General features: G+C 38.9%; 1 protein-coding gene and 1 long non-coding RNA gene across 5 annotated transcripts in view; one reads left to right on the top strand and one right to left on the bottom strand.

Moving 5' to 3' along the window:
• The first annotated feature begins 616 nt into the window (after nucleotides 1–616).
• LOC144055555 (uncharacterized) lies at nucleotides 617–9107 on the top strand. The gene is made up of 3 exons (XR_013294902.1): nucleotides 617–836; nucleotides 8365–8447; nucleotides 8568–9107. It is a non-coding gene; the product is annotated as an uncharacterized LOC144055555 (long non-coding RNA).
• The window catches only part of s1pr5b (sphingosine-1-phosphate receptor 5b), a 70092-nt gene continuing 47276 nt past the window's right edge, over nucleotides 1740–24555 (bottom strand). For 2 of the 4 annotated variants that reach the window (XM_077571617.1, XM_077571616.1), the window contains one exon: nucleotides 1740–5693. In XM_077571617.1, the coding sequence (XP_077427743.1) occupies nucleotides 4256–5488 (1233 nt within the window). In that variant the 5' untranslated portion in view covers nucleotides 5489–5693 and the 3' untranslated portion in view covers nucleotides 1740–4255. Of the gene's footprint in view, nucleotides 5694–7059; nucleotides 7210–13971; nucleotides 14138–24555 lie in introns of those variants that run through there. The other 2 variants (XM_077571618.1, XR_013294901.1) reach the window with 2 other exon arrangements.

Raw genomic sequence — 24555 nt, 5'->3', positions numbered from 1 at the left:
GCTTTCCAAACCATTGCATTAGCCTCATTGCCAGGACTCACTACTGATTAAACACATGACTTCCAAAATGTAATTTGAATCGAAACAAAGCAATGATGTGACCTGACAAGTCTTCAATAGGCCTTTCCTTGAAATTCCTTACTCACTCGACTGCCCAAGTCTGTCTTTCGTTCCACTCAATTGATCCCAGTTGCCTAAATAGGTCCTTGCAGACGCATTTCTCCAAAACATTATTCTAAGGCCGCTCTGAGATAGACTTGCCGTTATATTTTTTGTTCTAAAAGTCATGTTGCTGAATAATTGCTCCAGAGGGCTGCAAAAGTCTCGTGTAAATATGACTTTATGACCTCTGTATGTTTAGTTTCTTGCGTGAGTGAATTCATCATAAAGAAGAGAAGAAGTGTCTGTTAAAAGATGGCTCATCAGCGGATAACTCCAGCATCTGGAACAACATGTGCAAATACAATCAAAGGAACCCCCAAACCCATGTGGGCTCATTTATTCAAGTCTGTCTTTTTTTTTTTTGGGGGGGGGGGGTGATGTCACTAAAGGATGCGCACCATGAACTTTAATGCTGCCTGTAGCCTTTATTTATCCATTCATTTTCTATAGCACTTGTCCTGATTAGGGTTGTGGGTGCGCTGGAGCCGATCCCAGGTGACATTGGGCAAGATGCAAAATACATGCTGGATAGCCCATGAGGAGGCTTTTTGCAGTGTAAAACTTAGAGAATACATCAACTGAAAATGTTTTTGTTCAACAAGTTGCATTTGTTATATGTTTACATTTACATGATAGTGATCACCGCACCTGCTTTCTGAACAGTTCCTGCTTTGGTACGTATGATGTAATGATTCAAATTGAGGAGATCAAGATTTCCAAGTGGCTGTGGAAATTTGTGTGCATTTAAAATGATCTTATTTTAAAATAAGATACTGATAGATGTCCACTGTGATCTTTTAAAAGTACATGAGCAAATAGAAAAAGCGGTTCTTCACTGTGCTGACCCTATAGTTTTTGGTATGAAGCAAATGCATATTTGTGCAAATATGACTTTGGGCATGGACATCCATCCAGCCATTTTCTGTACTGCCATGCTTTGAGCATTGCAATGATGTAAACAACAAGAACAACAAAAAATAACAATATAGATTAATATTAACTCATTCACTGCCATTTACGGATATAGGCATATATATTTTTTAAACTATTTCTATTTCTATTAATATTTTTCCCACTTTTGTTAACAAGAGTATGAAAACCTATATTTTTTTATTGTATTAGAACAGATATAAAATTTGTGATTAATTGTGAGTTAACTTGTGAAGTCATGCGATTAATTACGATTAAAAATGGTAATCGCCTGACGACCCTAATTTTTTAATAATCTTTTCTTAAAAAAAAAAAGGATTATTATTAAAGATTTGAAAAAAATAATTACAATTATTTTATTTATTTATTTAAAAAAATAAAAGATTATTAAAAAAATTAGGGGTATCTGGTGATTCCATTTTTTAATTGTAATTAATTGCATGACTTCACTAGTTAACTCACAATTAATCACACATTTTATATCTGTTCTAAATGTACCCCCAACAATTATAGGTTTTCATACTCCTGTTAACAAAAGTGGAAAAAAATGTTAAACTAATAGAAATAGTTCAAATGAATTTATGACGTCTATAGCCGTCAATGGCAGTGAATGAGTTAATTTAACAGATATTTTGTGTTTTGTCATTTTTAAAATTGGGTGTGTCCCATATTAGACCTATAAGGTCTCTCTCTTTTGTAGTCAGCTTAAATGGTATATGTATAATATAGGTCAATGCCCTTACCAGATGTGAGACGAGGGGGCTCACTTCCTGTCGTGCTATTTGTTCTCCAAAATGGCATCATGCACAATTTAAGACAAAGTCAAAATAAACCCAACTCCAGAAACATTCTAAGTCCTTTATTAAAAAAAAAAAAAGATATCAATAGCAGACACTGTTACAAAACGTATATAATTTACTATACAACAAGTACCAAAAGTTTTCAGAAAAAACTTTCACAAGATGAATTACAGTACAAAACAACAACACTGCATCATTTGTCATTTAAGGTCCTGGCAGAGGACAAAAAACATTTGTACAAAAGTGTAATGCTAAACATTAGATAACAGAAACGATGTGTCGGGTCTGTCAGTGTATCTAAATACAACATTGTGCTTATGTGGCTGAGCTTTACAGTCGGGGTGACATTTAACACCAAAACCAGCACATTTTCCACTGGGTACACGATGACTGCACTCTCATTTCAAAACAGTTTCTCCTCATTTCTCTCTCCCACACAATGCCTTGACGCGTTCTGTGGTCAATTTGACGTGTTTTGCTTTCCTGTTCATTCTTGCTTTGCATTACCAACACAGTAAACTGTCTCTTAAGTATACTATAACGTCACACCTAAGGCCTTCGATCCAGCGAAATCCATGTGTTTGCAATGTACAACATTGTGTGTATATCTGCGCTAATTTAACGAGAAACCACACCCAAGAGGTTGAAGAAAGCCACTCAAAAAGAATATTTTACATGAGTCAGTCATTGGTTTCATCAAAGTGTCCTCCTTCCAGGCTTGGATTCAAACCACAGAACCACAGGAGTGCAAGCCAATTACTCCATTCTCTCTGATATCTCAGTGCAAATTAGTTGACAAGAGATGCCTTGTTCACATTTGAGTGGCCTTGTTGTCTCTCCGTGTAAGTTCATGTCATGGTTGTCTACGAGTGAACCAGGAAGAATTAGTCTTCAACAGGAATATTTTATGTTCTATAGCTTTGTGTTTAGGTAGGATGCTTCCATTTTTCATTCACTGCACACATCTTTTTTTTTTCTGGTTCTAGTCATCCTTTTCCACTGCACAGTCCCAGCTCGCCTCAAGTCAGATCTACTTCTGGGGTGTAAAGCCAACCCCCCAAAAATTATTTTCAGTACAGGTATGTTGTATGCACCACTAGTCTAAACATGACATTCGGATTAATATTACATTTGTGGACTATGAATTAAAAAGCAAAATCCGCCCGTTTTTATCCACACAGGTGGCGGCCATTTTGTCATTTGCTGTTAACTGAAAATGACATCACAGATGCTCAGGGCTCAGGTAACAGCCAATCACAGCTCAGCCTGTGAACATCATGTGACCAAACTCAGAAAACAGGTGAAACGGGAGCGGCCATTTTGGCTTTTACTATCATTTGCTGTCGATTGAAAATGATGTCACAGTTGCTCAGACCTCAGCTAACGGCCAGAGTTTGGTCATGTGATGTTCACAAGCTGAGCTGGGATTGGCCGTTACCTGAGGCTTAAGTAACTGTGATGTCATTTTTAGTGAACAGCAAGTGTTAGTACAAACCAAAATGGCCACCCACGGTTCCCCTGTTTTCTGAGTTTGGTCATGTGACGTTCACAAGCTGAGCTGGGATTGGCCGTTACCTGAGGCTTAAGTAACTGTGATGTCATTTTTAGTGAACAGCAAGTGTTAGTACAAACCAAAATGGCCACCCCCGTTTCTCCTGTTTTCTGAGTTTGGTCATGTGATGTTCACAAGCTGAGCTGGGATTGGCCGTTACCTGAGGCTTAAGTAACTGTAATGTCATTTTTAGTGAACAGCAAGTGTTAGTACAAACCAAAATGGCCACCCCCGGTTCCCCTGTTTTCTGAGTTTGGTCATGTGAAGTTCACAAGCTGAGCTGGGATTGGCCGTTACCTGATCTGTGTTTTTATTTTCAGTCGACAGCAAGTGACAAAATGGCCGCCCTTGACTCGGCTAAAAACGGGTGTAATTTGCTGCTTAATTCATATTCCGCAAACACAATATTAATCAGAATGCCGTCTTTAGACAAGTGGGAGCCCATACAACATAATATTGTAAAGAAAACGTTTGGGTTGTCATGGACATGTTTTGGAATGTGGAAGGAATAAACTGAAGGAAATCCAGGCCAGAGTCAAGATTCGACTCACAAACCGCAGAACCTGGTGTTCAGTTTCCCGTATCAAAATGGTTGTCTGTCTAAAAACCAATTGAACGAATCAGTGAGAACATGACATCCTAACCAACAACAAAGCTCTGCTGTAACAGCTGGTAAGAATGGACCAATAAGAGATGAGACCAGAGAGCGTGTATCTGCTTTTGCCAGAAAGGGTCAGTGAAAAAGGAATATTTATCCTCCAAAAGTTGTGCTACATGTCTTCTGTTAAGTGCGAGCCAAGACGACACGTCTTTAAGGCTTGAAGAGTTTAGGATAGAGAGTCCTGATAGGCGACGGGTTGGTGACGATGTTCCCAGAGGAGATGGTTGTCTCCATCCCCGCCTCCAACTTCTGGGAGGGCACCTCCGTCTTACTGAAGCTGCACTCCAGAAACGGCATGCCGATCTTCTTCACCTGGCCGTCCCGGGTCATGAGACACGGCCGGCAGAGCAGCCTCAAAATGGCCCTCCTCATGTCCTTACTGGTCAGGGTGTAGATGATCGGGTTGAGGAGCGAGTTGACCATGGCGACTCCCAGGAAGTAATCGGCCTTGAAGAGGAGGCGGCAGCTGCGTGTCGGGCAGAAGAAATCCAGGAGGAGGAGCAGAAAGAGCGGCAACCAACAGGCGATGAAGACGCCCAACACGATGGTGACCGTCTTGAGGAGGGCGATGTACTTTTGGGACTTCCTGGCCAAGCCCTTCCTCATGCTGCTGGACAATCCCACCCGCTGGCGCTGCGTATTGGTGCGGACGATACGGAAAACTCGGGCGTAGAGGACCACGATGGCGAGGAGGACGGCGCTAAAGACCGACACGCAGCATAGGATGTAGCTCTTGGCGTAAAGAGGAAGCACGGTGGAGCACTGGTCCAGTCTGTGGATGCAGTTCCAGCCCAGGATTGGGAGGACGCCCAAAAAGGCGGCGAGGGCCCAGCTGGCGCAAATCAGCGCCAACATCCGCCCCCGCTTTGCCCCGTGGTACGGCCTCATCGTCACCATGGTTACGTGGCGTTCAATCGCAATGGCCAGCAAACTGATGACGGAAGCGGCCAGGGTGATGAAAACTCCTCCCTCTCGGAGGAACCACAGCAACGGCGTCAGCTGCAAAGTCTTCGGCCCGGACATGATGATGTTCGCCATGTAGGTAATCCCGGCCAGGAGGTCCGACAGAGTCAGGTTTCCCAGGAGGTAATACATGGGCAAGTGGAACTTCTTGTTCCTCCAGATAGCCAGCAGAACCACGGCGTTCTCCAACACGATGAGCAGACACACCACCAGGAAGGCGATGCCCTCGGGTCGGAGGCCGTCACGGTAACGGTCGCCCTGCAGCTTGCCCGTGTAGTTGTAATGCTCCATGATGACGGACTTGTCCTGGTAATGCCAAAAGAACTGAAGGTAGCCATAAGAAGAGAGGGTGGTGGAGGATGGCTGCACGGTGGACGCAGTTGGGGAAGTCCCAGCGTGGGCAGGACTTGAAGCCTCCATAGTTTATGGTGCTTTTGCTTGAGCTGAGCGGCTATAAAGTCATTTCAGTTGACATGATTTTGGCCGGCATTATGGAAAATAGCCCTTCAACACTCTGGGGGATGAAATAATATTCATATCTTTAAAACATTTTTTTTTTTTTAATCCAAGCTATTTTCAGTTTTACCACAAGAGGGAGCTATTGAGCTCTGTTTTGTCCAAGTCACTGTAGGGGGAAAGATGAAAAATAGGATTACTGAAAATGCTGAATTTGGTAAAAATAATAGAAATGATTGAAACAATGCAATATAAACATTTTTTTATCCATTTTATATTATAGTCTTGCCATGTCATATACAGCAGAGGTCCCCAACCCTGGTCCTCAGGGACCGGTATCCAGCCTGTTTTCCATGTCTCCCACAGCCAACACAGGTGATTCATATCATCAACTAATCAGCAATCTCTGGAGAAGGCTGATAACGATCTCCACCTGTGTTGGCTGTGGGAGGCATGGAAAACAGGCTGCATACCGGTCCCTGAGGACCAGGGTTGGGGACATCTGATATTCAATATGCCACTGTACTGTGGCACATTTATTACCCAGTTTCTCTTAATGGAACCAGAAATTATTATGTATCTTTGTTCAACTATTTATACCTGTTACATATAGTGACAACCCGAACAATTAAATGCTCTCCCACTAGATGTTAGAATGTAAATAACTAACATGTATATCCACTCTTTGGGACATTTTTGTTGGACAGTGTGATCGAAATTAAAATATGTGTCTCGGCTCAGGTAAGGTTGCTAAATGCTACCTTAAATAGTTCTTCTTCTTAAAATGTCACCCAAATGTTTAGTCTCACGTCTCAGTGTCACTTAAAGAACACGTTAGTCACACGGCTCTACATCGTTTCAGACAACATGTGCACTCAATTTGAAGGAATGCAGCTGCATTAGCCCCGCCATCCACATCCAACTTTTATCGTATAGATGAGGTGTGTTTGAAGTAACGCATATTGTAAATCTGCTTTAACCATCAATGCCGAAGCACATACGCAAACTATTAGCATGAATTTGTCACATATTTGTGCTTGAATTGTTGTAAGCCGTGAAATTAAAGTCAAATCAGAGGTAATTAGATCTGCGCTCCTTTGTGAGTTTTTTTTTTTAATTCACGTCATATGTTAACATTTACTGTCTGGGGACAGCTCACACATTTAATTGATTTAATTGCCGTGTTATTTTTACAGACCCAATGGGAAGTTAATGTCAAATTCACAAGCATTAAATTGTCCACTAAATTAAATTACTCAATTACTCAATCAAGGATGTGAGAACTGCATCACACGTTTCGCTTATGATAACAAATTAAGCCCAGCATACATTTGAGGGCAATTAAAGGAAATTCCAGCAGTTTCTTTCTGAATCGCATTTAGCGGAATACTGTTTATAGTAGTGAGCATTAAGTTAAACAAATATTGACCAAACGTGAGACATTTAAAAAAAAAAAAAAAAAGCCAAACTTCTGTCAAAGAAGTTTAATTTTAAGACACTAATACATGAGAAAATTAACTTAAAAGAATCATTACCTTGAAATGTGTTGCTCTAAGATGCTTTTGAGAAGTGTAGAATCCAAACGTGCGCATCCGACAACTGAGTCAAACTGACAAGTTTGCAGTGTGATGGGAGTAAGACCTCAGTTCAAACATGCAACAGCTGAAGGGGCTGGTCTAGCCCAATTTCTCTCTCTCTCTCTCTCTCTCTCTCTCTCTCTCTCTCTCTCTCTCTCTCTCACCCCCCCCCCTCCCTCTAGATTAGGGTGCATGAATAACAGATAAAGCACAGCAAAACAAAAAAAAACCCTAAACAAAACAAAAGAAGAAATAAGGAGTGGGTTAATTGTTTCCAATCTAAAAATTGCAACAAATCAAAATTTAAAAATACATAGCGTGATGTGATGCAAAAATTTAAACAGGCCAGCAACATATGGAATTGTTTCACACAGCTGACTGCTCAATACAAATTTGCAAATGATAAAAGGATAATCAAAAATATATGAATTCATGCACAAGGCAACGTAATTAAGATACCAGGTGTGCTTGGTCTTTCATAATTCGGGCATCTATTAAGTAAAACACCAAAAAATGTATGTGGATCCTCACATTTAACTCGATTTATACCAAAAAAAAAAAAAGCTTCATCTTTGACCTTTGCCCCAGCCCTCCACCTGGCTTAGTGAAAATCCATTGAGCAAGCCTTCTAAAAACAAAACCTCATTAGTGGAGGTAAATATTGACTGACATTTTTTTGACTTGATGTTTCCTATGCAACAGCTCAATTTGTGTGTCAAAGTTGTCAATATATTACCACACACCGATGACATAACAGTGATATCATTAAATCTCCACTGTGCACACAAAAACAGCACAACATTGTGAAGTGTTACGGGAGCGATTGTGCAACTGTGTTTCCCATCAAGCCATCCATTTCGGATCTATAATGCAAGCAAGCACAGGTCGGAGCCAAGATTCGAACACTGAAACCCAGAACGTTGAGGCAGAAGTGCTAACCACTAGTGCACCGTGTATATTCTTTTCTTTAAAGTAAACCTTTGTCAGTATTTTCCTGGCAGAACTGGTTTTGAAGAGAGAATTGCTTAGAAACAATTCCAAAGCAAACACGGAGAACGAGCAGCAGTCCGCTATCCAAGCTAAACGTATTCCTGCCACGATTATCAATTGTAAAAAAAAAAAAAAGCCTCCTTACACATGCAGGGAGCGGGATATGAACGGGACTCCCATGATGGCTGCGGTCTTGAAAGCGGCCCGATTCCCACAGCATTTATTTCATCATGCCTTGACACGCTGTACTCGTTTGTGGATTGTCCCCTGCAGGGCCTGTGGAATGTTTGTGAAGACACAACCCAATGAAGCTTTTATGAGTTTGTCTCAAAGAGACTCCTTTGTTATGAAGCGCTGTAAGTGACATACGCATTTTGAGAACATGCAAACACTTGAAATCAAGCATCTTGTTTTCTGAGCTCTACTAACTTGTGTATAAAAGCGGCTCTCCTTTCCCACCCTCTGTGTTTTGACAGTTGGAAATCCTGCCCTTTATCCGGCTGCTCCTCCTAAAAGCGCCATCGAGTCTAATCAAACAGAAGATTCATTCCAATAAACCTGTATGTGCATTTAAGGATCAACTCCCTGAATAGTAACAATAGCAAAACCCTTTTCCGTATTTCTTCCTTTCATCATCTTGTTATCGCACCACGCCTATTTTTACTCTCTCACGTGTGTTTTTCATCCATGTTAAAATGTGTCCGTCTGACAGGGTCAAGGGCCGGCCTTTCAAGCGCTTGATAGTGTCACCGAATGGGTCTGTTGACATACTTAAGTCAGTAAATCAACCGGCTAAACAGTCACTCAGCGTCCAGACAACTAATGAAAAAGTCAGCGGGCTCCGGCTCTTTTTTATTGTAACACACACTGGAACGACTTCTATGACTTTCGTTGAAGTAAAACTGATGGAAAAACCAGCAGGCTTCTGCACTGGATCGAGTTCCGAGTATGCAACGGGTCCAGACAAAAGTATCGGTACAGCTAACCACTACAGATCAAAGCTTGTTCTACATCCATGAAAAAAATAAAAATAAAAAATTACATGAGGCCCCTGGGGACAACCTGCTTAGGAGAAGGAGCCAGATGGGCAGTCGTGGAAAGACAAGCACCTGCATAGCATGTACCACTGACAAATTGATGAGTAGATACCGCCCAGATGGGCGTGGATTATTATTATTTTTTCTAAATACAGCTAAGCAGTATTGAAAATTGATGGATGTTTTCATATCTGATTTGATACACTTCAAATGGAAGACTGCTTATTTTGCATACTTTCCAGTGTCTATTCTTCTTGCCTGTTTTGAACACCCCTTGTTGAGGCTAGTTGAAACACATGACGTTTTCTTCCAAAATGTAAGTGGAGTTCCAATTTTTACGACCTGTATTTGGCATGCTTGCAATCAGAGGCCATTGAAGGACTCGAGGTTTTTTAGGCAGAACTTCCTCCAGTTCCAGACTATGTTTTTTGTAATGTTAAATGTCTCCCAACACTCCTCGCTGAGGAGGACGCCTCCTAGGAGGTCGTTTGAGACTAATATCCTGTCGGAGGGGATGCAGACGCTTCACTTCAAAGCCTCAAATACATAGAAAAGGCTGTCTGGCGCACCAGTAGGAGTCGTCGAACAGACAGATAGAACAGATCTAATCCTGGACAGGAAGGACATGTTATCTTATCTTTATTAAAATAAATAAATAATTAAATTAAAAAAATCTAGGTTTTCTTAGAGTGTAAAAAAACGGAATAGATTTTCACTTTTTTGACAATACAGTCAATCTACCTCATTGTCCAGAACATCATGATTTTTGGTGTATAACGTTTGGGATAGTTCAGCACTGGTCGAGGTCTGTACCCCAATTGAGTGTACCAGTTCCAAGCATGAGCTAATGTTTGTTAGGATTACAGTAATTCAGCGCGACCCACCAGATCCAGCGTATGGAGCTGTTATGCAAAAGGCTTTTTATGTTTTGACAGTTGACAACCACAAAGAAAAGTGCATTACCGCTCCGTAGAAGAATGCAATTGTATAAAACTGGAGGCCTCTACTTTTTTCTCTTGCTCTCTTCATTAAACCTCATGTTTATATATTTTTTTATTGCTCTACTTTTTTTATACATCAACAATAGCACTAGGATTCTTATTTTTGGCCACACACACATTTACTCACTCACACCAAACAAGCCAACTGGGTGTGGAAGTAATGTTGACCTTGACGGACCAGCCGTGGCTCTAACAGGAAGTGTTTATATAGCTAAGAGTGTATATTTTGACTTTACACCACAACCGCCATGCAATACAGTAAGTGATTCCACCAAGGCACTGACTGATGTTATAGCTTGTGTATGCAAGCATTTCACTCTGGGGTTAATATTTCCGCGATGTTCCAGACAAGGTATATGAATGGGGACCACCTACTAAGAGATATAAAAGCCTTTGTCTGTTGTTTGTCAGACTTGCCTGAAGAAGCAAAAATATATTACGAGTACAAAAGAAATGGGGCCATTATGGTGACAGGAAGTATAAACAGAAGCACAAATTAGCGCATAAGAGCACTAAATCTTTATTTTTATTTTTATAGTGCTTGTCCTTTTTAGAGTCGTGTTTTCCTTTGAACTTTTTTTGTGGCTAATGGTAACGTTTAATGCGCACAAAGCCTTCACTTAACATTATTCAGTTATCAAATTGAATGCCCATCCATCCGACAAGTCACACATTCAGTCACAGTCACAGATACAGTAGAGAAGAAGGTTAAGGATGGCGACCTCAAGTGGACAAAAATAATACTTGTAGTGGTATGTGATTCTTTATGGTGATTTTGACCCAGGGTACACCGTGAATTAGTAACCAGTCAATCTCAAGCACTTATACTACGCCTAGCATTATTTTTGGCATGTGTCTGGGATTCTTGAGAGGGCCTGATGACTTATCAATTCTGTCCTGGTTCATCCCAAAAGTATTTCATGGGGTTAAAGTCAGGACTTTTATGATCTCCCACAACAAATTTAAACTGTTCCCACAAAGTAAAAAGAACGGGACTATCTTCAGTGAATTTTAGCCCAACACATTATTAGACCTAGAATGATGTAGTTCACATTAATTGTCTATATAATGAACGTCATCGCAGCCCTGGGGTCTCCCCCATGTTATCACACTCTTCCCGCCCACCCCCTGGAATCCATCAGCACTTAATTGTCTGTCCAAAGACAACCGATAAGACCCCATCATCAGGGCAGCCGGCCCACTCAAACGTCTGTGACGATAAGAAAACATTCCTGACCGCTTGCACTTGTCGTTAGGCTTCGTCTTCTGGTCTTTTTTTTTCCTCCCTGCTGTCACATACGTACATTTGCTCCACATTTCCACTGAGCGTAGTGTGAAGTTTCCACTATTGGATTACTCGGTGGCTGAATGATGATGAATCAGCCTGAAAATATACAAGCTTGAAAATGGGTCTCGTGTGGCTTCAGTTTCCACTGAGTGACGGTGTGAATGTGAGTGTGAATGCTCGTCTCTCTTTATATGCGCCTTGCGATTGACTGGCAACCAACTCAGGAGTGGAGTCTGCCTTTCGTCCGATCTAGATTAGCCGCAACCCTGACCTGGATTAGCAGCATAGAAAATGGATGGATCAATGAAAATAGGTCATAAAATGAACGTTTCGGAAAATAACACAATGACTGTTTTTGTTATCAATGTGAATCGTCTCCAAGAGTAAAACTCAAATGACACATGCATTGCCATAACGTCAATATAAACTGCACATAAATTAATAACACATCAGATATGATTAATTCAAAAATGTTTTTGCCGTTTTTGATTGGCAAAATTTGGCCTGCAATTTATTTTAGGCCCTGCCCCTAAGCTTGGGAAACACTCGTGTACAATGAAAACAACAATGATGAACAATGATGTCTGTTGTTGACTTTGTGCTTGTAGAGCTTAAAGGCATAACTTTACTTATTTTTCCCAGTAATAAAAATTGTCATATTGTCAATATGGTCATTTTCTTTTCTTTTCTTTTTTTTTTTTCAGGAGAGCTCAGTATTGTTCATTCGATTTGACATCATCATTGCTCTCCTTTTTTTTTTTTTTAAAAACAAACAAACAAATCAATTAAAAAAAATTTAATAAATGTTTTTTTTTTAAATATATATACATATATATATACATATACACACACATATATATATATATATATATATATATATATATATATATATATATATATACTTTTTTTTGGGGATGTGTGAGTATGTGCGTGTGTGTGTGTGCGTGCGTGCGTGCGAGCGTGTGTGTATTCATCAGTTCACCTAAATGTGATAATATATATATGGAATATGGTCATTTTCAAGTGGCAAAATGACTTCTTTAAGGTGTTAATTGTACATAAAAATGAATGAAGTTATCAAATTCCTTGTAAACAAAATATTGACTTTACTGCTGAAAATTGCAAAATTAGTAACGTTTAAAGTCTAGCTTTGTTTACACCAAGTGACTATTGTCTTTACAAAGTGACATTGCCAACTAGTGGCCTGGCATGCATAACACAGTTTCTCATGAAATGAATCGTTGACTTTTTGATTTGTTTGAATCATCTCCTGGAGACCTTGTTTACTTCAAATCGTCTAAATCCTCAAAATTTCAGCCTCTCAACAGTTAATAGTCTCAGATTTCTATCATCCTCCATGAAAGCATTTTTATTACCATGCGTTGAATCAAAACAAAACCACTTGGAAATATCTGCCTTTGTTTTGCCTATTTTCTGACCCTATATTACACATCGAACCAGTAAATAAATCTTAAAATTTATGTTCTTACATTTTCTGCACTGTCAGTGTGAAATATTGTCCTGTTTTTGAATATCGGGATTAAAATTAGAACTTGCTTTAAAAAAAAAGTTAATTCCATTAATTCATCGATAAAATAATTGGCAGATTGATGTTTTAGACAATTGTGAGCTGCAGCCCTAATATCTACTTTTGCACACATTTCTTTTCTTTTTTTGTCCTTGACTTTTTTTCATCTAAAATGCAAAGTTTTCCCTTCCGATGGCCTCTTATTCAGAATAGCTGGTGGCTTTGAGGCTGTGGGAGGATGTTGCAAAGGGGTTGAGGCGAGCAATGACTCATCATCATCTCATCACAATTAAGATTCTTTTCTCGCAGGAAATGACCCCTGATTGCTGCAATTTGGGTGATAACAGCCAATCGCACCTTCGATAAAATGCAATCTCTGCCCTGTGTGTGTGTGTGTGTGTCCACATCTGGGTTGTGTGTGTTATTTCACGAGTCCAGACAGAAGACATGTGATCGGCTCGCTGAGGTTTCAATTCTCTGCTGGAGACTGAGGTTCAGGTCAGCGAACACGCTATTGGTGATGCGGTCTATTTCTCTTGGCTTGGCTGCGTTTCAATGATGGAGCTCTTCAGGGTGGGGTGGAGGGGTGTGTGCCTGTGTGTGTGTGTGTGCATAAACTCTGGATGTGTTCATCCAGCATTGGCAGACAAGGAGCCTAATTAGATCCAGATTTCAGTTGAAATGGTTTGAGAATGTGACACTGACACCAGATCTCTGAGCCTTGGAATGACGAGTTCATTCCTGCCATGCCACCATCAACACACAATGCCAGAATATTAAAGACGCACTTACAAATTGAGCTGCTGAATGCTGTAGTTTTCACCATCTTTTTTGGGGGGGTATATTTTGACGACTGGGAGTCGCAAAATCCCTACATTTATTTGTCAATAGTTAGCCACTCAGTTAGTGTTATTTGAACTACCACAGAAGGTTGCAAATTGCTTTTTTTTATGACATGCAAAGAATGGTAGAAATTAGCCGTACATACTTTTACAAACATGCACATATGAACAACACATGCCCTTATGGAACCCTCTGGAGGCCTGAGGGTAATCAGAGGAGACGGACACACAAAATATATTTTAACCACACGGCCGCCATAGTGGTCCCTGTGGGACGCCTTTTTTCTTTCTTTTTTTTTTTTTTTGCCTGCTCTGTTTCTTTGTGGCCACTTGAAATTCCATCTCTCTTCCTAAAGGAAAAAAAAACAGGAGTAAGAATGTAAATGAGTGCCAGATCTCCGCTCTGCATCCCAGAATCATTTGAGAAGCCAAGACCACGATAAGGTGCGAGTGAGGAGAAGGCCCACTTTCTTTTTTTTATTCCTCATAATTGGAGTTTCTTTACTTGTACTTTTATGTTGTTGTTGTTTTCTGTTTGACCTCTACTCAATTCTGAAAAAAATAACATTATTTTAAAACATACACTGATTTATATTTACTGTTAAATGCAAGGTTGGTTGCTGAGACCAGAATTGAAAGTGCTAATAAAACGTATTATTATTATTACGTGTATAAAACTTGTGTATGGGTTAAATGTGTTAATATATTTAAAATTCTAGTAAGATTAGCTTAATTGTATGAAAAAAAAAGGTGGGAGTAATATAAGAGGAAACCTGTTGTGAAGGCACCATGTTTGAGTTTATTCGTACCAAGTGCCGATCCTGTGTAACATTGTGCTTAAATTGCAAGTCACATCTTATGGTTGAGACGACACTAGACTATTGTCCATTGTAAACTTTGGATGTCTGCTAAACTAACCGTCTCTGTCTTCCAGTTTCTTTTGAGAATGTTCAACATTTTTCTGGTCTTGGTGCACGTTTCCATAGCAACAACCTAGTAAAAACTCAACTGTTTGTTGTTGTTGGGTATTAGAGAATTTGATGTACAGACGACAACGTTGTCAAAATCCTCATTTACAATTGACCTGAGAAAAAAAAAAGACTCACAATGCAACAACAGTTGGCAATGATTTAAAAAAATGTGCATTTTCCATTTCCAAAATGCCAGTTTTATGACCCCTTTTCCATCCGCTTTTAATTTAAAACGGTCCCTTGGCATGAAAAAAATCAAAAAAAAAAAAATCCTATAGAATATCGCCTGAAAGTGCATAAATACTCTCAGAAGAAGACAGCAAAGTTGCTGGCAACCAGATTCCTACTGCGTAAATTGTTAAGTGGCCGTTCTTACACACACACACTGACACACACTGACACACACTGACACACACTTCCTGGAGGCATTAAAGCGTCGCAAGGTCAAGCAGACTAGCATGTGTCTTACATCTGAGCCGTGTTAGCGCATTTGCTTGTCTGCCATCTGATCTGTTTGTCTCGGCAGCGTAAAATTATTACGGCTGTTCTTCTTTTCAAGTTTATTATCGGGACGACCTATAAATACGGCCGCCTTGCAAAACAAAAACATAAACTACTGAGGGTAAGAAAGAGCGTTTGATTTACTTTGCATTATAATGCGCACCTAATGTTTTTTTTTTTTTTGGGGGGGGGGAGCGTCTGTTTATTTTGAATGACACCCGCATTTTTGAGCAAGTCTATAAATGCAGTTTAATGGCACGAACAAACAATGAAGTCGATCAGTGGGGATTTGGCACCGCCACAAGCACTTTCACGTCACAAACCGCATTTCCTGGCTGCTTGCTCCATTGCAATCAATGCGATATCAGCTCACACACACACAGCTGAGTCCAGTTTGTCTGTGCCACATGGATTAAGTAAATGGAGTAACACAAATGCACATGCAGAAACAAACCAGCTGGACTTTCTACAAACTGTGCATATGCCACAATATAATGCAAAGGGAATTTTAATTTCCATATCAAATTCCCGCCCCCGCCTCTAATTTCCACTCTTGAGTGATTGCACTGACAGTGATTACATTAGGAGAACATTTCTACATGTTAAGACGTGCAACATGCACATTCCTCCAAAGGCATATTTGACTTCTCAATTTCCCGACATTCCCTCTTTCTGCCCTTTTGCTTGAGTAGATCAGGAATAACCTCAGATGGCAGCCAGACGAGAACTCCAGGGAAATCTCTGACCTTACAAAGTTCCCAGAGAACATATTTAAGTCTATTTCTCACTTGTTTTTAATTTTACATACATATGTTTTTTTTCACATATTTATGAACGAAATATTAGACCAGCTGATTACCCGAGGTCTAAATCGACTTGCAGCTCTACCAAACTTATTTATCATATTACATTACTTTTCCTCATTTATTTATTTCCTGGTCAAATATGCACCTTTACTCATATCAATGACATTATTATGGTAGTATAATTTCCCCCAAGTGTGGCTCTAATGGCATTTTTTTTAATCTCTGATCTTACCGTTTCTAATTTATTGCCATTCACAACTGCTGAAGAGTTCACATTACTTGGACTTATCTGTCATAAGCAATAAATCTCACAGTTGTTCTTTCTTTTTTTCCCAGCGGTAAAATGCAGCTGCGAGCGAAGATGTCGTCGAAACTCATCTGAGACGCCTCCAATCAAGCAAGTTGCGGCTCTGAGGCCGGCTGGGGTCAACAAAACATACCGACACTGATGAGATTACACGTCATTCCCACAAATCTTTTGCCAGTCCTCCATAAGTCGCTGGAAACCACAGCTTTAACATTAAAGTTAAAGATTCCGATGACGGCACAAAGATAATCTGCGCTACACTGTTGCCATTTATTGAACGCTAAGAGAATAGCAAAACACAAACACACTTACACTCATGCACGCTGCTGTTGACCACAGCCCATGAACATACGCTCACACAGACTTGCTCACGTTATATCCCACTTCACCAGGCCCCACCTCTCAAAGTCATGTAATATATACTACAATGCATACAGAATTTTATCATACATTTTATGATTTATGTTTTGTTCAAATATGTTACAACATATTTTAAAAGCAGTTTTTTAAAAATGTTTTTATTTATTTTATTTTTTTTATAATTGTCAATCTATATCACAGATAAAAATGGGTGGGTCTGGAATTTATCAGTGTATTATTTAAAAAAAAAAGACAATGCAAATTTTATGTTTGTCTCCATTGTTGCGTTGTCTTGTACGGAAGCGTATTGCAGTAAAAAAAAATTAATAAATAAAATTAACTCCTGTTTTTCTGAGTATGTTTTTTTTTTAAATACTATTTCTTTATTATATATATATATTATATTATTTTATTTTTTTGTTTTAGTGATATTTTTTGTCTGTTTTTTGGATTCTTTTTCTGTATTTTTTTTTTTTATCTGAAAAACTGAAAAAATATCCCTGAAAATTAAGGTGGAAATTCTGAAAAATAGCAACAACAAAAAAAATCATAATCTGAAAAACAAGAAGTCATGTTCAGAAAATATATATATTTATATGTATATAAAAACAGAAAAAAATATTCAGAAAAACAGAAAAAAAATATTCAGAAAAACAAGGGGGAAAAATACGAAAAACTGCCCAAAAATAATATTTTAAAAAAAGCAGCAAGAAAACAGAAAGCATTTTACGAAAACCGAAAAAAAAGTATTCAGAAAAACAGAAAATATATTCCAATAAACAGAATTGTTTTAATTATTATTATAAAGCAGAACAAAGTTTTCATAAAACAGAAAGAAAAATATATATTCCCCAAAAAACTCATTCCATAACAAAATTACTCCGAAAAAACATAGATCCCCAAAGTGAATGCAATAGCCAATACACTTCCGTAGTCTTACAATTCCACTGCGTTACATTGGAGAATTATGATTTAGCTCAGTGTTGTTTTGTGGATCCCTTTCGACAAGAAGGCCTATTTTATCTTCCCTTAAGACCAACAGACTTCCTTGTTTACGAAAGCTCAATTATATGAGTGACTGAGCTGCGAATTGCAGCCAAATGAGTCCCGATAGGCCACCGAATGGCATAACCACCATGTTTGGTGCAAGGGCCCTCGGCTGTATTTACTGTTTGCTAACAATGTAGCCACTTTGTTTGCGCGTATCGCATGTTTCACGTGAGCGTTGAAGGCCGCCAGACAGCGGCAGAGGAATGTTTACATGTGGCGGAGAGGCTGAAACGAGCCATTGGCAGCGACTTTCACAAGCTTCCTGATGTCCCCCTGACTGTCCCACTGGGACATGTCATCCAGGACCTTTACCCTCTCTAAAAGGAGGCCCTGCCAGAAGCAATTTGGAGGGATATAAGTGAGGGAAAATGTTGGACAAGGAGAAGAGAGGACGGGGGAAAAAAGCAGACAGCTGCAGAGAGACTGAAAGAAGAGAGAGATTAGTGCTCAGTGGACCTCCACTGAGGCCCAACGGTTGTATGTTGTTTATTAACCAGCTACATCTCTGCTTAACCCATATTTAACACCATAGCATTTGAACAACCAACCAGTGTCAAAATAAACAGACTTTTCGACTAATGGGAATTTGTATGATCACAGATTAAATCAGCACACCCAAAAATTATTTTAGTTATAGAATACAGTAGGCACCAATCCCTAAGGGCAAAAACTGAAAATCAATACTTGCCCATCCCTAGTTTAAACGATAAATGAACCTCAAACTATAGCAAACTCTTAAATATCATTTCAAACTCATCTCACAAAATTACCATGCAAAGTAAATGGATGATTTGGTTAAAAGAGAAAATGCAAAGGAAGCGGCTGGGGCTGCTGCCCAACAATTTTTTAGGAGCACGTGACTCAAATTATTCCCTGAAAAATGCACTATTTCTAATAATATAATATAAATTGGAAAATGCACCACTAATAATGAATGGCATTATATTATCTTAGTTTATATATGATGAAGAAAATGGGACTCTCAGACTCCGACATTTGTCTCCAATGCTTACAAAACACTACAGACACTTATGTTCATGCTTTATGGTTATGTACTCCGGTTATGTATTTCTGGACTAAAGTCTTAGAAAAACTTTCCGCTATTTTGGACTGTAGGAAACCTTTATCTCCAAACTTGTGTTTGCTAGGTGACCTAACAACAACTGACTTACCACATAAACAATTTCAATCTACACTTGTAGCCCTTACTATCGCTAAAAAAACAATTCTTGTTAACTGGAAAAATAAACAAACTCTGAATATCGACCAATGGTCTAACCTCCTTATAAATCACATTTTAATGGAAAAAATATCTGCCTCAAATAAAAACCAAATATCAAAATTTATAGAAACATGGTCCACGTATATAGAATTTTTTAACCTAATTCTGGTTACTTAATTCTGTCTGTTAGCGAGAGCCACTACATCGTGATAACTTACATTGATGTTTCTGCATTTGGCAATTTATTATTAAATTATATTATTAGTATGGGATTTTTTTTTTAATGGGCTTTAGGTGAACTGATGAATACACACACGCACGCACGCACATGCACATGCACATGCTCACCCACGTACAAAAAAAAAAAATATATATATATATATATATATATGTGTGTATATGTATATATATGTGTATATATCAAAAAAAAGAGAGAAAAAAAAACATTTTTATTTATTTTTTTAAAATGTATTTATTTTTTAAAAAAAAGGAGAGCAATGATGATGTCAAATCGAATGAACAATACTGAGCTCTCCTGAAAAAAAAAAAAAAAATATATATATATATATATTATCTTAGTTTCAGGGAGAAGAGGGGGAAAATTAATCTGGTTGTGAAAAGCTTCCCAGATAAGCGTTTGAAGCTTTTACGCTGATAGTTTACATTTGCTTCACTCGTGTACATTCAATATGAATGTATTCAAGTCATTAAATGTGTTTTCATGTTAAGTACTTGCCTTGCTGGCTTGTCTGGAGCCTTGAAAGCACTTCCTAAACAGGACTGACTTCCCTCCCGTTAAGATGCTTAAGAGCGCAGAGATAAAGATTCTGTCATTCATCACACTTTCAGCTCTTTTTTTTGTTCTTTCCTCCAAACTGTCCTCACTCTCTAAATCCCGTCTCCCGCCTTTCACTCCCTTCGTGGACTTGAGACACGAAACATCTGCTCTTGCACATCTGCTGCTGCCGCCCTTTTGGACAGGAAAGCATGAAATCCTGTGAAAAGGGAGCATCTTTGGGAACAATGTGTTTAATGGCCTTGGAACGACATCCACTGTCGGAAGGTTTAGGAGCGTGAGGCACGGCGGTAAATCAGCAGGTTCGAGTCGGCATTTGCAGCTGGTTCGGTATGTGCGTGTTGTCGATGGTTATCAGCTGATCATCATCGAATCTTCAATATCTTGTTTGCTTTTTCTTTTGGTCTTTTCTCCCTTGTACTTTACAATTAGTACTTTCAGTGGCTTAACAAATCTACTTTCTTCCGTCACACATACAGTACATTAGCCACTAAATGTTAGCGCTGGGCAATTAATCAAAATTTAATCGTGATTTCGATTTTGGCTTCTCTTAACTCATTCACTGCCATTGACGGCTATAAACGTCAAAAATTAATTTGAACTATTTCTATTAGTTAAAATTTTTTTCCCACTTTTTTTGAAAATCTCGATTTTTTTTTTATTGTACATTTAGTTTTGTACATAAAATTTGTGATTAATCGTGAGTTCACTAGTGAAGTCATGTGATTAATTACGATTAAAAACTTTAATCGCCTGACGCCCCGAATTTTTAATAATATTTTCTTTCTTTCTTTTTTTAATTAATTCACTGCCGTTAAAGGCTATAAACATCACTTCGTCAATTAGTAAAAAAAATGTTTAACATTTTTTTCCACTTTAGTTAACAGGAGCATTTTTTTATTGTACATTTAGAACATATAGAATTTGTGATTAATCGTGAGTTAACTAGTGAGGTCATGTGATTAATTACAATTTTTTTTAATCGCCTATTGCCCCTAATTTCTAATAATCTTTTAAAAAAAGAAAATAATTTATGGCAATGAATGAGTTCATCTTAAAAATATACTGGTAATCAAAGAAAAACAAATAACGTGTTTGTTAAGCTCCCGACATTGCGAAAGTACCCTGAATGCACCACGCTACTTGTGCTACAAGCGTATGACGTTTATGTGATTCGACCCTATTTGAGCGAGTTTACTGTCAAACGAAATACACAACAAAAAGAATTACACTCATTGTATATTAAAATACAAGACATGCTTTGTTTTTAAATCATTGCTAATACTAAATTCAATGCTAAACCCCAATGACATGCTAATCTACGTGATTGATATCAAATAACGAGTACTGACACACAAATACTGTAGAGACACATTCGTACAGGCAACATAACAATGCTCAAAGGCACATATTATTTTCCAATGTTTGAAAAAGTTTGAGTTATATTATAGAGCTCAATCGTAGTTTTTTTTGACATCAAGACGACACCTAACAACTGATAAGCAATACTTCAACATTGCAAGGCTTCAAACAGGACATTCTCAAAAGGAAGTGCCCACTGGGCTTAGATTGTCACAGGGTGTCATCAGAAGGTTGCAACGGAGAGACTGGAGGAGTCACAGAAAGGCATAGAAGTGGATATCCATGAAAATATATTGGACGATTCACAGATCGAACACGTAAAGGTTATAGTGCATTTCAGGTTAATCCTAATATATATAAGTGTAATTCACACACAATGAAAACTTTGCAGGATTATAGTTACATTTGAAAGTGCGTTTACACAGCAAGGACTTAGTGCACGTTTATATGTTATCAAAACAATCCCCATTTTCGCAAAACAACTTAAAAACGCTGTCATTTCTGCGCAACATCTGCTTTGCCTTCCCCTTTCATCCATAATCTTATTATAATAATATACTCAGCATATTATACTTTGGGGTTGAGAATTTGATTAACTGTGATTGGCTGTTGTCCAGTCATGGAATATCCCGCCTCCCGCCCAAAGTCAGCTGGGATAGGCTGCAGACTAGTTCAGCCCAAGTGTTATAGACGATGGAAGGAATTTGATTGATGGGCATATTATAGCATGTCTCCTCTGGTCCCAGTGAATGTATACTTCGCTGGAGAAACTTTGGATCAAAGTCATTATCTTAAGCGACACACACGCAACAGCAATCCTGTGATCTGACATTTATGATGACATAGGCGATGACATGGATGAATTAATGTGATGTTCGTTTTTCCAGTGTTGAGAAACTTCCTCTCTGAGATTTTTCAAATTTTGGGTGAACAGGTGTGGCATTTATTTATTTAACGATAAATCAATTTCTACTTATTAAATTCTCCAATAAATGGCACCCTGAGTAAAAATAGAAAGAAAGAAAAGAAACCAAAAGAAAAAAGAGTCTCTATTCACAAAGACTTATAAAAATGCTTGAAATTGCATGCCTGACGACTCTATCACTACTGTACGCTAACCAAAGTTAGCTAACCATTCACACTCACATTGACACGGTCCCTGAGTGGTAACTCACAACTACACCATCAGTGAGTCACATGAATACTGTGTGTCGTAAACAAACGCCGCTCAAATGGAAGTACGGCATTGGTTTATTCAGGTCTACAGCCTTGAGAATAGTTTCGTCTCACGCGATTATAAACAACCACATATTCTTCTTCTGGTAGCCCAACATTTTCTTTTTGTTGATGATAGCTGGAAAACGGGCCAAAATCAACAGAGAACACACAAAAAAAGAGGCTTCAGGAGCTGAAACCACAAAAACGATGAAAGGAAATATGAGTCGTGCATCTCATTTATCCTGAAAGAGTTCTGGACAAATAATATTTTAGGATGGGGTCAGACTTCTCTTCACCTTGAGTTTCTCGGTATGGGAGGTGGTCATGTCATGGATATCTGAGCATTGAAGATGAAGGAGATACATTTCCCAAATGCTCCTTTATATTCAAATGCTATATTGGTTTGACATTATTGAAAGTAAAGGTTGTTATATCCCCAAAGGTTTTACATTTGGGAGAAAAATATGCTCTATTTCAGTTTGAACTCTATCACTGGAGCACTCATGAAAGGATTAGCCTTTTGAGGGTTTTGCTTTTTCCTTTGGCTTTTTGGGAGACTTTTTTTTCCGGAAAGGACAACAGTTATAGGAGAGGAACATCCATCAAAGTTGAAAGGATAACCAAGCAAAAGAGTTGTTTCTGAAACGTTCTCAACGGTTTTTATTTGGGCAGCGTCGGTTTCCACTCGTTGCTTTTGTTCAATCCCTGTTGGCTTGCCGACTCTTAGCTGGAGCTAGCTAGCGAGCTGCCAATTGGCTAAGCTGCCACATGCTTGTCACTTGTGATCAAAAGGTAGTGCTAAATCTGTTGTGTTTTTAACAACCTACATTACATTAGTATTTGATTATAAATTTACGTGGCAGTAAATGTTAAACCAATGAATATTAGCCCTCCTTATTTGTCATTAAAGTTAAGAGTGTTTTATACTGTTTTGTTAGTGTTAACTGAGTCTGTTACTAAGAAAGTTGAATGAGCAGGTGGTATTGATTATTCTTGGCCAAAGTCTTACTGTCAAAGTTTTATTGTGAAAAGATTCTAGAGGAAATTATTTCAAATATGATTGATGGAGAATTGTGTGTTGAAAAATCGAACAAAACAAAGTTCAACCATACAGTACTTAAATGTACCACTATAGATGCCATCCCAAGAGGATATTCTATTCAGTGGCGTTTGTGTATTTATCCAACTGAGTTGCTTATTGATTCTGCTTCTTCCTAATTGGCACATGCGACTTCCCCGCACCTCAGATGAGATTTTGAAAAGGTTTGTGTTCAACCATGGTTGACCCCTCATGTTCCACAGGAAACTGTGAGGGTTTTTTTGCTTCCTACCTTTGGCCCACTTACAAGCATGTGTATTTGCATAAGTTGAGCTATGTTTTCGCCCCAGGCCACAGAAGTAATATTCCCAGGAAGCAAGGTATCTGTTAAGCTTTGACCTTTAGCTCTACTGCTGATTTTTTGCGAGTTTGCTTTCATTCTTTGCATATCTAGCCCTCCTCGCTCCATGCCCCACACAAACACTTTCACTTTCACCCGCACTCACGCCGTGGAAGTCGCGGTCAGATTTTTTTCCTCTTTTCGCATGTGACCAGTTGTTTTGCTCCGTGGCCTGCCGCCTGGTCTCCGAAGAAGCCCATTAACGTCAATTTACACGATGAATTCAGAATGCGTGAAGTGTTGGCACGTTGATGCTCTCCTGCCAAAGCCGTGTAACTGAGCTAATAGCAGCTGTTTAAGCCGCTTCTCAGAACACATTCACATGTTCCATTAGGAGCCAGTGGCGGATTGAGCGGCTCCAGATGTGCGGCGTGGCAACGGAAAAAGCCTCGCAGGATTCAACGGAGGAGATGAGGAGATGCGTTTTGTGTCTCGGGAGAAGTACGAGTGTCTTCACTGGTGCTTTCAAAGACCTAAAGAGGAAGTCTCTTTGTATCTGCTCTAATCAGACACCTCTTCATGGCCAAATCCTCAAGGGTAAAATGTTCTACAGTGTGTTTCCAAATGGGAACATTTCAGTGATGATGTTATGTGTATGACTGTACTGGGTAATACATTACAATTGGGAAGGACAGATGTAAACAGCTTGTAACGGTTGAGGACCGGACATGATTTTGTCTCAGTTGAATTAATGCATGTTGGCAAATGTGAATGCAGTATTTCCATTATTTGTGCA

The sequence above is a fragment of the Vanacampus margaritifer genome, chromosome 7, assembly GCF_051991255.1.
Source record: "Vanacampus margaritifer isolate UIUO_Vmar chromosome 7, RoL_Vmar_1.0, whole genome shotgun sequence".
NCBI classification, from domain to species: domain Eukaryota; kingdom Metazoa; phylum Chordata; class Actinopteri; order Syngnathiformes; family Syngnathidae; genus Vanacampus; species Vanacampus margaritifer.
Note: the sequence above shows the minus strand (reverse complement) of the source record. Positions and strands in the feature narration are given on the sequence as shown.